At 57.7% G+C, this 13,656-nt stretch overlaps 1 protein-coding gene across 3 annotated transcripts in view; it reads left to right on the top strand.

Moving 5' to 3' along the window:
* Positions 1 to 13,656, top strand: part of MAD1L1 (mitotic arrest deficient 1 like 1) — a 304,019-nt gene that overhangs the window by 156,331 nt on the left and 134,032 nt on the right. For all 3 annotated transcript variants that reach the window (XM_039226020.1, XM_039226018.1, XM_039226019.1), the window contains exon 12: positions 1,566 to 1,706. In XM_039226020.1, coding sequence (XP_039081951.1) covers positions 1,566 to 1,706 — 141 coding nt within the window. The remainder of the gene's footprint in view (positions 1 to 1,565; positions 1,707 to 13,656) is intronic.

Raw genomic sequence — 13,656 nt, 5'->3', positions numbered from 1 at the left:
GGCTGGGACAGAGCCAGGCGGTGCCAGGGCTAGAGGCCTGTTTGCAACACAAATGAGGTCACTGAGCCTCGCTTCTGGGGCAGTGTACAGACGCTCCTCCCGTGAGGGCATCAACCCTCACCTCCACATGCGAGGAGTATTGACCCACTCATCTGGGACCTCTGACCTCAGGGACCCAGCTGGGCGGAGGAGAGCTGGGACAGACCTGGGCTGTGCTGCCCCAGGCAGAGGCCGCGGAGCTCCATGTCCTGCAGCAGCAACATCTCTGGGCACCTGAGTGCAACACAGGCTCTGAGGCCCCTCCCCAGACCTGCCTAGTCTGAGCTGACCTCCCCCGAGACCCCTGGAATGTGGGCCCACGTGAAGCTCTGAGCCGCGTGCACTGGTGCGCCTGGGTGTCCTGTGGGATGACTTGGGTTTCTGTATGTGGGTTTTCCTGGGGATAGCAGGCCACGAGATGTGGGCAGGAGAGCAGGCGCCAGCCCCAGCTCAGGACTGCATCCGGGCTGAGGAAGAATCCGGGCGCACAGGGCACGGGAAGGGCGGTGGGCAGTCCACGGGGGAGATATTGGCTCCTTTCCGGGTGCGGGTGCCCTCTGTACAGATCCCCCAGAGCTGTTTGGCTGCTGGACCTGGGGACAGCTCCGTCTCTGCAGCCTTCCCTGGCTGGCCTCCAGAAGGTTGTCTCCCTGCACCATCTTCCAGTCCTGGACGGGAGAAGCCGCCCACGCCTCCCAGGGCCCCTGACTCCAGTTCATGCTCAGCCTTAATAAGTGTTGCTAGCAGGGCACCTCGAGCAGTGACTTCTCCGTGGTTCTTGGTCCTGACGCAGTGGGATTGGTACATCCTTGCACAAAGCCGGTGCCTCTGCAGGGCACTCTCCCTTTGAGTGAGAAGCAGAGACAGGGTGCCCATTGACACCTCTGCGGCCTGACGTTGTGGCCCCAGGCATCCCGGGAGTTCTGAGGGGAGACAGGGAGCTTGCTGAGGCCAGAGCTGTGGAGCAAGGAGTCAGAGGCGGCTCTGAGTCTGGGTGGATGGAAGGTACAGCCAGCTTCCTCCTCCCACCCAGTTGTCTGCTGCTTGGCTGGATCTGTCCTCTCTCCTGACTGCTGCGTGCACCCTCACTCAGAGGCCAGGTCAGGAGTCACAGACGGCGTGGCAGTCACACCCACTGCTCGGCCTGGCCCCACTGCTGGGTGTCCAGGACCGTGTCTGCAGTTTGGTGGTCCCCAGGGCTGGCAGGATGGGGGAGGGGGCTGATGTGTGGCTTGGGGACCCGGCAGGCCTAGGGAGGGGTTCTGGCCACCACAGGCCACCGTAGACCCTGCAGCTCAAGGCTGGGCAGTCGTGGGGAGCACCTGGACCAAGCCTGGCCTTGGGCTGTGCTCAGGCCACCGGTTCAGATAAGCCAAGGCCCTGCCTTGGCATCACGGGCTCTGTGAGAAGCCACATGAGGGTACCCCCCACCCCCCCACTGCCTCCTGTGGCGGCTGCCGCCATGCGTGTCCCTCCAGCGTCCCATCGCCACCCCGGGCCTGACCACCCACTTTGTGTCCCTGCAGGAGAGGGACGGCATGCGCGCCATCCTGGGGTCCTACGACAGCGAGCTGACCGCAGCTGAGTACTCACCCCAGCTGAGCCGGCGAATGCGCGAGGCCGAGGACATGGTGCAGAAGGTGCACGCGCACAGCTCGGAGGTGGAGGTGAGTGTGCACACAGGCTCAGGGGTGGAGGGGAGTGTGCCAGAGGGGAGTGTGCAGGCTCGGTGATAGAGGGGAGTATGCACTCACACAGCTCAGATGGAGGTGAGTGCGCAGGTGGGCTCGGAGATGGAGGGAAGTGTGCAGACAAGCTCAGAGATGGAGGGGAGGGTGCAGGCGGGCTAAGGGATGGAAGTGAGTGTGCAGGCTCAGAGATGGAGGGGAGGGTGCAAGCTCGGAGATGGAGGGGTATGTGCAAGCTCAGGGATGGAGGGGAGTGTGCAGGCGGCCACGGAGATGGGAGTGAGTGTGCAGACAAGCTCGGAGATGGAGGGAAGTGTGCAGGTGGGCATGGCACCCTCCATCCGCCTGCCTGGTGCATGCTGGCTCTGTGCTCTGACCCAGCTGCCGGGAGAGGAGCACCACCGAGGGGCAGTGGCGGTGCTGTCGCGTGCAGACCTCCAGTCATGGTTTGAAAGGTGAGCTCCGGCTACACCGAGCAAGTCATTGTAAATATAAGCGCATTAATAGGCATTTTATTACAGCACATTTGGTGCCGTATGAAACATTAATGAAGAGAGATTTGCAGGGAAGGCTCTCTGACCTGTTCAGTCATCCCTCGCGTGTTTCACATGAGAGCTCCCCCCCGTCCGTGCTCTGTGCACACCCTCATCACTTAGTTCTGAGGCCGACAGTTCTGGCACCTCCAGTGCCGTGTTTGGGTTTGTGTGTGTCGGGGGTGAGGTGATGAGGTGACTGTAGAACTTGCGACTGGCACACATAAGCCGTCTCCCCTTTCTGGGCCCGCACACAGCCTACGTAACAGGTTCTGCTTCCGGAGAGCTTACCTGGGCCTGAACTGCTATCTGCGGGGAAGGCACTCCCTGGTCACCGTCCCCGCTCACTGTCCCTGGCCTTTCTGGAAGAAGAGCAAGCAGGTGGAGACAAGCTTACTGCCTTCAGGTGTCCTGCCGCCTTTGGCAAGGGGAGGCAGTGGTTGGGTCAGTGCATCCCAGCGGGTCGGGCCTGGACCCTGCCCTGTCCACGCTGTGCAGAGCTGTGCGCCTCCCAGCCCCCACCAGGTGGCAGCAGACTGAGCAACAGGCCCTGCTCTGTTCAGGCCTTGGGTGGGGGTGGGGGGCCTGCTCCAGGAGGAGGTCTGAGTTAGGGAGAAGGAGGGCCCAATTTTAAGAACTAAGCCCATAGCAACAAAAGGAGGACTCCGGGGTGGGGGGCATCAGGGAGGTCTCGGGTTCAGGAAGGACTTGGGGCAGCTCCCAGATGACGTGAATATGACGTGGCAGTGCCTGGCATCAGTGACACCAGCAGGCAGAGGTGGCAGCACCATGTGGCAACTGGAGCTGGATGGGGACCCAGGGCCAGCTATGCCTTTCCTGCTGTCCCCTTTCTGTGATGGGCCTCTGTCTCATGGTTGCTGTCCTGTCCTGTCCCCCTGCCCCGAGGGTGGTGACTCTGCAGAGTGGGAGGAGGAGAGCACCCCGGAGGCACTTCATTGAGCTCGGGTGAGGCAGGGCGAGGGGCCCAGCTCAGGCTGCAGACGCAGGCCCCCTGCAAGCCGGCAAACCAGTCCTCGGAAAGACAGGCTCCTTGGGGGGGGGGGGCGGGGCGTCCCTGCTGGGCCTTGGGGGGTGGACTGTGAGCTGGGGTCTGCTCTGTTTAGTCTGTCTGACCACTCCCGGGTCTGGGAGTCTCAGGGCAGGGACAGAGCCCCACTCTGAGGGGAGGCACCAGAACCCGGATGCTGGCCTGACCTGCCTTTGGCCCCCATGCAACCCTGGCAGAGCCGAGAGCCCTGCAGCCCCAGGTGTCCCACTGATGGATGGATGGTGGGTGGGCACATGAGGGTGCGTATGGGTTCCCTGTCTTCATACAGAGTACCTGCTCTGTGGCAGCCTGGGGGCCCGGCCAGACGCTCCTCCCATCCCCAGCCTGACCATTTTGGGGGATGGACCTCTGGGTCTAGACTGTCCCCTGCAGGGCAGCTCCTCAGTGGCGTCCAGGGTCCCCGAAGCCCTTTCTCCCTTCTCCTGGCTATGGGGCTACCCTCCAGGCAGGAGCCCCGACCCCGTCTCTGCCTGAGCCCTGGGCCTCGGCCACTGCTCCTGCCGGACCCTGCAAGCTTGGGCCTGTGACCTCGGCCCTGCCTTCCTGCTTCCTGACCCCCAGTGGGCAGGCAGCCCTGGGAGAGGCGTGGAGTCCAGTGCTCAGAGCCCACCCGTCCGGCTCGGGCAGGGGCAGCTTGCTGGTCTAGTCCAGCAGCCCCGAGGAAGGGAACAGACCTGGTGCTTTGCCCCAGCATTGCTCCCCCTTGGGTCACAGAGGCCACACGCTGACCCTGGACCCTGGAGGCCACAGAGTGCTGCCCTCCAGGGTCCTGGGGCGTGTTTTCCTGTTCTTGCTTATTAAACAGTAACGTTTTATATTTCTGGGACTTGAAGAGCTCTAAACGTTGCTCCAGGGGGGCCTGTCAGAAGTTTATTAGTCTAGCATCATGTATTGACACACAGTGAAAAGTTATGTAACTTCATAGAACCTGGTTGCTGCGGTTCCTTAGTGTCTCCCAGACAAGCCATCCGTCACGGCACTGATGCAGGCATTGTGCAAGGGCACCCAGAGGCCCCGGACAAGCCGCTGTGCCCCGAGAGCTCACTGGTGAGTCCCCAGAGTCGCTCCCGTTTTGTTCAAGTGCCTTAAGGAGCCACGGGGAGCCACGAAGTGCATACAGGGAAAACACCCCCATGGCCCATGGGGTCTGACTACGGAGGTGGATTACCTCTCCACGGCCTGCCCCTTTACCCCCTGCTTGCCTGATGGATTGCTGGCCTGGAAGGCAGGGTCCAGGGGGACGAAGGAGAGAACAGCGTTGCTGTGCTGGGGGCGGGATGTGCGCCTCTTTCTCTGCCTCTCCCCACCTCCACCTGCTGCTTTGTCCTTTTGTTTCCAAGCACATCTGTTTCCTTCTTTATTTTCTTTGTGTTTGGTCCTCACGTCTGTCCTTGATGTCTTTTCCCCTCTCACTCCCCGCTCTGCAGTGGCCTCCATCTCCACCCTGTCCCTCACCCTGGGCTCCCGTGGCTTCTCACTGCAGTCAGTGGCTCAGCCTTATCTGTAAAGGGCCAGAGAGGAAATACTGTGGGCCATGTGGGCTCTCTGGCCTCACGATCAGCTCTGCGGTTGTGGCAGCTGGAAAGCAGCTTCAGGCCATCTGTGAACGGTGGGTGTTGCTGTCTCCCAATAAAACTTTATTGACAAAACGGGTGGGGGGGCCTGGAACTGGGATGCCAGCTGTAGTTGTCAGATGCCTGTTCCAGCCCCACTCTTCCTGGGACCCCTTGGATGCTGCTGCTGCTGCTGCTGCTGCTGCTTGATTTGCAGCCACCACGACAGCGGGGGCGGGTCGGGGGGACCCTCTTGGGCCACACTGGACTGTCCAGCATGCGGTATGTCCTCACCTGGGCCGCGCCAGCAGGCCCACCTGTTCACTCATAGGGAAAGATTGGGGGGGGGCTGGGCGAGTTAGATGAGCTCCCCTGCTTCTTTCCAGATGCTGCGGTTCGCTCCCTGAGCTTAATCAGGTAGCTCTACTGCGGAGCACGTCTGCGTCCAGCAGACACGCTTCAGCGAGACGAACTGGGGAGGTTGAGATTGGGAGAATCCCAGTGGCCTGTCTCTGGTGGCATTGGTGCCACTTTGCATGGATTTTATTTATTCCATTTAATAAAGGGGCTGCAGAAGTTGGTAGCATATGTCACGAACCTTCCTCTGTCGACCGAGCTATAAATATGCAGCTCATGCCACTTTGATCCAACATATCTGCCTGATTTGTTTTTCCAATTTATTTAATTAAAACAGATAATGGTGCTGCTGGCTTCAGGAAGGTGTGTGGAAAAATCCCAATTTCACATGACGGTGGGCCTGAAAGCGCTTCCCAAGGCCTGCATGGGGAGGACAGCCATCCCCATGCTTCCACCTGCCCCTTCTGCGTTGCTTCCATGAGGGTCCGAGCCCAGCACTCTGCCCTCCTGCCTGGGCTGCGGGAGGGGTATTATGGCCTCAGAAGGCGCCCTGGGGAGCTCAACAGATCCACAGTGCCTACAAATGTGCCTGCTCGCTCTCCTTGCACAAAGACCCTAGGGTGACCTAGCACCCGGTGTCCAAGTGCAGTGGAAAATCATGAGGCAGCATTAAATGGTGAGCGCTATGTTAAAGAAGGGGAGACGAGCAGGGGTGAGTGAGAAGAGCTGGGCCTGGGGAACCCTCCACGGAGAACTCTTCCAAGACCCACGGGAGACAGACGTTGTGGGGAGGCACCAGCTCCCGTGCCCAGGACGGAGGCGGGGCGCCCGTGTAGGACGCTGCGACAGAGCCCTGGTCTGCATGGTCCCTAGCGCCGCTGCACAGGTTGGGCATCTATCTGCCCTGAGAAGGGCGGGCACGAGGCTTGCAGAGCCGGCTGCCATCAGCTGCACTGACATGTGACTTGCTCATGCAAATTACACCCCCGAGGGGTTCAGGGTGGTACCCGTGTTTATCTGCACACGGTGCAGGGACCACACCATGCGGCTGGTCTCCCCTGCGTCACCCGGGTGTACATGTGCACGGCATGGTCCCTGCTTTGCTCTGGTGTATGTGCACGCGGCATAGTCCCGACCTCTCCCGTTGGTCGGTTTTGTAGTGGGAGCACTTATGATCTGTTGTCTTGGCATATTTTAAGCCCGTGACACAGAATCAGTATTGTGCTCCTGTCATCGTGCTGCATGTGAGGCCCCCAGGTCTCGTTCCCCTCACACCCGGAAGGTGTACCCGCGCACCCGCACCCAGTGTCTCCCACCCGGCCCCTGGCAGCCACGTTTCCGCTCGCCCTTCCTGTGAGCTGCGTGTCTTCAGAGTCAGCCTGGATGCGAGGTTTTGTGGTGTTTTTCCGTGTCTTATTTTCTCTTAGCAGAATGCCGTCCAGGTTCCTGCATCTTGTCACACGTGGTGGCATCTGACTCTTTCTGAAAGCTAAATAACGTTCTGTCGTGTATGGGTAGTGTGTTTCCTTGTCCATCCTCCACCAACAGGCGCCTGGGCCATTTCCGGGTCTAGGCCATTGGGGTTCAGGCTGCAGTGAACCGGGCTGTCAGGTCCTTTGAGAGGGTCGTTTCGTTTTGCCGTGTTCCCAGAATGAGGATACCGGACCGTGTGGATCATACTTCCAATCCTAGCTCTTTTAGGAGCCTCCACACCATTTCCACAGAGGCTGGGCCAGTCGACCGTCCTACCCAGGGTGCTCAACGCATCCCTCACCAGTGCCCTTGCCTCTTGTCTCTCAGCACACCTGCCCTCACCAGGGTGAGGTGGCCTCCAACCGGTCCTGGCATGTGTGTCCCTGATGCTCAGTGTGGGGGCACCTTGTCGTGGGCCTGCTGGCCTCCATGTTCTTGGGGAAAACTGTGCGCGTCCTTTGCCTGCGGTTAATTGGGTGTTTGGTTTTTTGATACTGAGTTGCATGAGTTCCTTACAAACGTGGGTGTTGACCCCTTTTCCCTACATGTTTTGCAAATACTGTCAACAGTTGCCTTCTGTTTTGTCAGTGGTGTCCTGTGCTGGGCAGAAGATTTTTAGTTGGATTCAGACCCACTGGTTTATTTTTGCTTTTGTTGCCTGTGCTTTTAATGTCAAATAAAAAAAAAAAAAAAGAACAAACCATCATTACAAAGATGAACGAGCTTTTCCCATTTTCTTCTAGGACTTTTATGGATTCCAGTCTGTATTTGGAGTTGACTTTGCATGCGTGGTGGACGATTAGGGCTTCACTGCTATTCTTTTGCATGTGCATATCCAGTGTCCTCAACACTATTCCTTGAAGAGCCTGTCCTTTTCCCATTGTGAAGCCTTGGTACCTTTACTTCTGCGCTCCCCGTTCTGTCCCCTTGGTCTGCACATCTGTTCTTATGCCGATGTTACACTGTCTTGATTACTATGGCTTTGTGGTGGCTTGAAATCAGGAAGCATGATGCCTCAGCTTTGCTCCCATTAAGATTTCTTTGTCTCTTCAGGATCTTCTGTGGTTCTATACGTATTTTAGGATAATTTTTTCTGGTTTTGTGAAAAATGCCATTGGGATTACGTTGAATCTGGAGTTTGCTTTGGGTAATGGAAATTTCTTAAAAGAAAAAAAAAAGCATAAATTTATCTTGAGAGGGAGAGACAGAAGGAGCATGAGCAAGGGAGAACAGAGAGAGAGGGAGACAGAGAATCCAAGCAGGCTCTGTGCCATCCGTGTAGTGCCTGACGGGGGCCTCACATTCACAAAATTCACAAACTGGGAGATCATGACCTTAGCCAAAACCTAGACTTGACTGCTTAACCACCTGAGCCACCCAGGTGCCCCAGGTTATATGGATATTTTACCAGTATCATGTCTTCCAGCCCGTGATTATGGAATGTCTTTTTATTTATTTGTGCTCTGTTCGGTTTCTTTCATCAACGTTTTATACTTTTCAGTCTCTAGGTCTTTCACCTCCTCCCTCAGATTTGTTTCTAAAAGTTTTATTGTTTTTTTGATCCTGTTGCAGTTGAATTGTTTTCTTTTTCAGATTGTTCATTGTTAGCATGTAGAAACATACCTGACTTCTGCAATATCGATTATGAATCCTGTCACTTTTCTGAATTCATTGGTTACTTCTAACAGGTTTCTGGCGGAGTCTCATTTCCTATATGTACAGTCACATCCTCGGCAGGGACAGGTTTACTTGCTCCTTGATGATTAGGATTATCTCTTATTTCTTTCTCTTGTCTGATTGCTGTGGCTAGGACTTCCAGCACTGTGTCAGATAGGAGTAGAGAGAGTGGGTGGTACCTGATTAATTTTTATCATGAAATCATGTTGAATTTTGTCAGGTGCTTTCTTTGCATCTATTGAAATGATCGTATGATTTTTATCCTACGTCCTGTGACCATGATGCATCCCATTGCCTGATTTGTGGGTATTGAATCATCCTTGCATCCCAAAGGTAAATCACACTTGGTCATGGTGTGTCATCCTCTTAATGTGCTGTGGAATGTGTTTTTCTAGTACTTTGTTGAGGATTTCCGCATCCGTGTTCATCAGGATGTTGGCCTATAGTTTTCTTGTCATGTCCTTGTCTGGCTTTGTCATTGGGCTGATGCTGGCCTCGTAAGATGAGTTTGGAAGTGCTTCTTTCTCTTTGATGTTTTTGGAGGAGTTTGAGAAGGGTTGGTAATAATTCTTTAAACATTTGGTAAAATTCACCAGTGAAGCCAACTAGCCTTGGGCTTTTCTTTGTTGGGAGATTTTTTTTTTATTACCATTTTCGGCCTTCTTGTTACTGGTCCATTTGGATATTCTGTTTCTTTGTGGTTTATCCTGGAGAGCTTGTGTGTTTCTAGGAGTTCATTTGTTTATTTCAGATCGTATGGTTTGTTGGTAATTGTACCTGGTAGTCTCTTAGCAAGTCTTCGTGTCTTGGTGTTATCCATTGTTATGTGTCCTGTTTTGTTTCTGATTTTATGTCAGACTTTTTTTTTTTTTTTTAACTCAGTTTAGCTAAATGTTCATCAATTTTGCTTATCTTTTCAAACACCAGCTCTTAGTTTTGGTCATCTTTTCCGGCCTCACCCATGGAGACTTATCTCAGTCCATGCTCTGTGGGGTGACAGCCGGAAACCCCTGCCCAGCCACCTTGATGCCCTGGGCCAGTACTTCAGCTTCTGCCTCGGTGCAGGAATGCAGCAACTTTGGGACTGGCTTCTGGTTGTCTGGCTCCAGATTAAACTTCTGGCCCTGGTTCTCAAATGCAGAGCACATTCTGGTGGCCCATAGGGCTGTGGGTCCTTCCCTGAGAGGCTCTGCCTCAGTAGGTGTGTGGGGGCTGGGCTGAAACACTGTCCCTGTGGCAAGTTCCGAGGCGATAGGGCAGCTCTGGTCCCTGCCTCGCTCTGAGAACCCTGCTCCAGCATGACCCCTGTGGCTGCTAAACGGGAGGGACCAAGCCCTGCACAGTGTCATGGGCCTCCTCACAGAGTGCCTCACAGGGCTGGATGTGCCCTGGGACTGGGAGAGGCCTTTCTCCTTGGGTCACAGCAGAGGCCTTGGTGGTGTGGACGCCTCCACTGGATGGGCTGCTGCAGCCAGGGCCCGTGGTGGAGCTCAGGCCACGGGCCACCTGCTTACATGTCGTCAGGTCTGTTTTGTGGCTGCTGTCCACACTGGCCAGGGGTTGGGACCCTGCACCGACTCTTGGGGCCTCTGCCAGACAGAAAGCACGAGTGGGTCCGGGTCCCGCACCTGGTTGGGCCCACAAACCCATGAGTGAAGTAGAGCAGAAAGGCCAGCAGCCTGAGGCTTCCTTTTCATTCCCTGCATGTGACCTCTCACTTCAGGCATGCTCCTCCTTCCCTGTCAAGCATATGGACAGCACACAGTGCCCCCACGTCCTCCTGGCCTGGCCTCCAGCTTGCAGCAGCCTGTCATGACCTGCAGGGACTGGCCCTCTGCTGTCCCAGCTCCCACACTGGCGGGGCGCTGGCTCTTCCCCTAGCAGCTTCTCACCTCCGGGTAAAAATAGCCACACAAGGTCTCTGTGCGGCTTCTGCCTGTCACAAGTGGCGCATGGGCCTGGGGCACGTGTCTGAGTGTGGCGGCCACCCAGGGGCCCGGGTAGAGGACGCGTCCCTGAACCAGTAAGGGCCCTGTGAGCTGCAAGCCTGATGTGGCCCTGTGGGCACCCCGGCCTCTCCGCACGCCTTGTGCCCTTCATATGTGCTCCTGGGCGTGCTCCTCCACGCTGTGCCCTCCTGCCAGCCCCTCTGATCTGCGGACCCTGGGTCGGCTGGGCTGGAACCCGAGAGCCCAGGCTCCCGCAGGCGGTGCCTCAGCCTAGTCGCTGTGAATCTGCAGCCTTCCTGCTGCTCCCTGGCCCCCACCTTCCCCCCAGAGCCCCTCTGCCAGCTCTGTGCCTGCAGAGTCTCCCCCCCCCCCCCCCCATTACTTCAGGACTCCCTGACCTGCAGGATGAATACCAGCATCTTCCCTACTCTCCCCAGTCAGGCCAGGGGTCAGCAGGGTGGCAGGGTTACGGGAGTGACATCTGAGTCCTAGTGCCAGGCACGTGGTCCTGCCTGGGTGGAGGGCACACACGTGTTCCGCCAGCCCCGCTCCCACCCCCTCCTGCCAGGCCCCCAGTGCGTGAATGCCGGCTGCAGGGAGGAAGCCATCCTCCAGAAGCCTGGCTGGAAACTGCAGCCTGTGCGCCCCGCTTGGACTCCCCCCAAAACATGGGCAACGACCCTGCTCTCCAGCCCCAGACCTCGTGTGCCTCTCCAGGGCCTTCCAGCGCTCCGGGCGTGCCATCCTCCTCTCTGGGCCGTGAGTCTGGCCTTCCTTGTGGCCTCGGCCTCCTGGGTGTTGCGAGCAGAGCGGCCCAGGAGGAGCGCGGGTGGCCTGGTAACACTCTGCTGCTCAGGGGACAGCCCAGCCCTGGCAGATGTGTCAGGCATGAGGCCAGAGTGAATCACCAAAGGGCCAGGCAGACGCTGCTGGACAGCCTACCGTGGCGAGCAGCTGCTCTCTGTGAACACAGGCCGCCACTGCCTTGGCTGGTGCTGCTCCCGGCCGTTCCCCAGCTGCCCTGCCATGCCCATGTGGCTGCGGTGACACTTGTAGACACGGTACCACAGGAAGGGGTGACGGGTTGGGGCCCGGTGGGGGGGGTGTGATCAGCTGTCTGCCGCCAGGCGTGGGCCAGCAGGTGCAGGGGGGTAGAGGCTGGCCCACCTGCTGTGACTCAGGCCTGGCTGCTGACAGGGCTGCTTTGCCAAAGTGCGCTCTGGGGGACACGCATGCACGTGGGCTGCGGTGGGGTCAGAAGAAGAGATGCCAGCGCTGGGGGAGGCAAGTAGGGGTCCAGACATTCTTTTTCTGGCTGGTGCCCCTCCAGGGGCATTGACCGTGCTTGGTGCACTTGGAAGGACCACCTTGCCTGCTGGGAGAGCTCGCCGTGGGGCCTCATGTTGGTTCATCAGAGGCCGTAACTCGGTGGTGGTGGGCTGCCTGTGTCCCTTCAGTCCTGGCAGGGCTGCTGAGTGGCTGGGAGCTGCCCTCCTGACCAACGTCCCCCCTGCCACCTGTCGTCTCTGCTGGAAGTCCAGCTGCCATGTGCTGGGAGCCTTCCCTTGGGCCTCTGTGCCTCAGGACGGGTAGAAGTGGCCAGTCAAGACTGGCAGAGTCTGTGTGAGGGTGACCTGTCTTCACTCCAGTAGGGGGCTCTCTGCTGCCCCTTCCCCTGCTCTATCTGTGGTGCCACCTATCTGTCCTATGTGCCGGAGCCAGGGGGCACACGTCCCTCCCACGCCCAAGGGTCTGTCTGTCCCTGAGCTGCGTTGGCTCGCCTAGCTAGAGGCTCCATCCTGTGCTGCCTGCCCTTACTCGTCCCATCCCCTGGTCATATGGCTCCTCAGCCAAGGGCTTGCAGCAGTGGCCCATCCCCTGCTACTCCAGCCTGAGCCCTCCCATACACTTAGGGTCCTGGATACGGAGGGCCACCCGTGGGGACACATGACAGGTTGTGGGGTGGTGTTCTCTGACGGTGAACTTCCTACTCTTTGAAACTTTTTCATGTAGAAGAACAGACTCTACCCTCCTCCCCAGCTTGTCTTCTGGGGTGCAAGGGTGTGTGCTTCACGTCCCCTTCTCACTGGGCCGTAATCACACACAAGGTACAAGCCCAGTGACGTGTCACTCGGTGAGCAGGTCTGCATGGCGTCCTGACGGGGATGCAGAATCGTCTGCCCCAGTGATCCCTTTTTCTGTGTGCCTCTATCCTCTGCATGGAGATGGCCTCTGCATCCCTGGACACCTCCCTTCTCCCTGGAGCTCCCTGGCAGCTCGGGGTGGTGCCTTCTGCTGTCCCATTGCCTCTGTGGGATGTGTTAGGCGTGGCTGGTCCCCTCCAGTCTCACTCCCCGGGCCGCGTTGTCCTGACAGCTGCTCCGAGGCATGTCTCCCTTGGGGGCATGAGGCGAGCGTGTGTCCCGACGCCGTGTTGGCGTTCCTTCAGCTGGGTTTCTGCCAGTCACTCTGGCTTCTCAGGATGTCTCCAGCCCTAGCAGTCTCCATCGTATAGTGGCCCCATGTCACAGCGCTGGGTCACACAAGCGTCTGAGAAGCATGATGCCTGCATCTCTCTCAGGCGGTGGCTGAGGTTTTGAGCAGAGCGTGGAGCATCTTGGATCAGCCTCTGCCTCTTCATCCTGGTCTCTATGCCTTGGCTCATCTGTGTCCTTGCAGAGGCCACAATGACATGTCCTGGCCTTACTGCCTGGCCCAGGGGCTTACTCTGTGGCCCAGATGCCCTACTAGTCACCACTGCATTTCTGTGGCTTGCTCACCCAGCGTGAGTGTGAGCACATAGCTGACACCTGACGTGGCCCTGAGCACACTCAACCCTTCACTTTGCACTTCTCCTGGCTGACTTTGGCGGGGGGGGGGGGCAGGGGGCCGGTCGGGGGTGGGTGTTGGCCACACCTCTGTGTGCATGGATGCGCCACAGCGTGCTGGGTCACCCCTGCTGGGGGCAGCTGGTTGTTTCAGATCCTTAGCCCTTCAGTGCCACCGGGAGCAGTTTTGTGCCATTGAGCTGGGTACACACTGCAGATTCCTGGGGACACATCGTGGGTGGTCACTGGGTGAGAGGGGAAAATCCAAGGACTCTTCCGGAGCGGTCCCTGGCATTTATCCTCACCATCCTTCCTGACTCCTGGAGCACCTGAGCTCTGTTTCTGCCTGTTAATGGGCCCAAATGGTATTTTGTGGTGGGTGGGCCTCGATTTGCATTTCCTGGTTTCTAGTGACATTGATTTGCATTTTCACGCACTTGCAGGCATGTCATCTTCTCAGAAATGTCTGTCTCATGCCTACTTTTCTGTC

The sequence above is a fragment of the Hyaena hyaena genome, unplaced genomic scaffold (assembly GCF_003009895.1).
Source record: "Hyaena hyaena isolate Hyena2069 unplaced genomic scaffold, ASM300989v1 scaffold_20, whole genome shotgun sequence".
Taxonomy (NCBI): domain Eukaryota; kingdom Metazoa; phylum Chordata; class Mammalia; order Carnivora; family Hyaenidae; genus Hyaena; species Hyaena hyaena.
Note: the sequence above shows the minus strand (reverse complement) of the source record. Positions and strands in the feature narration are given on the sequence as shown.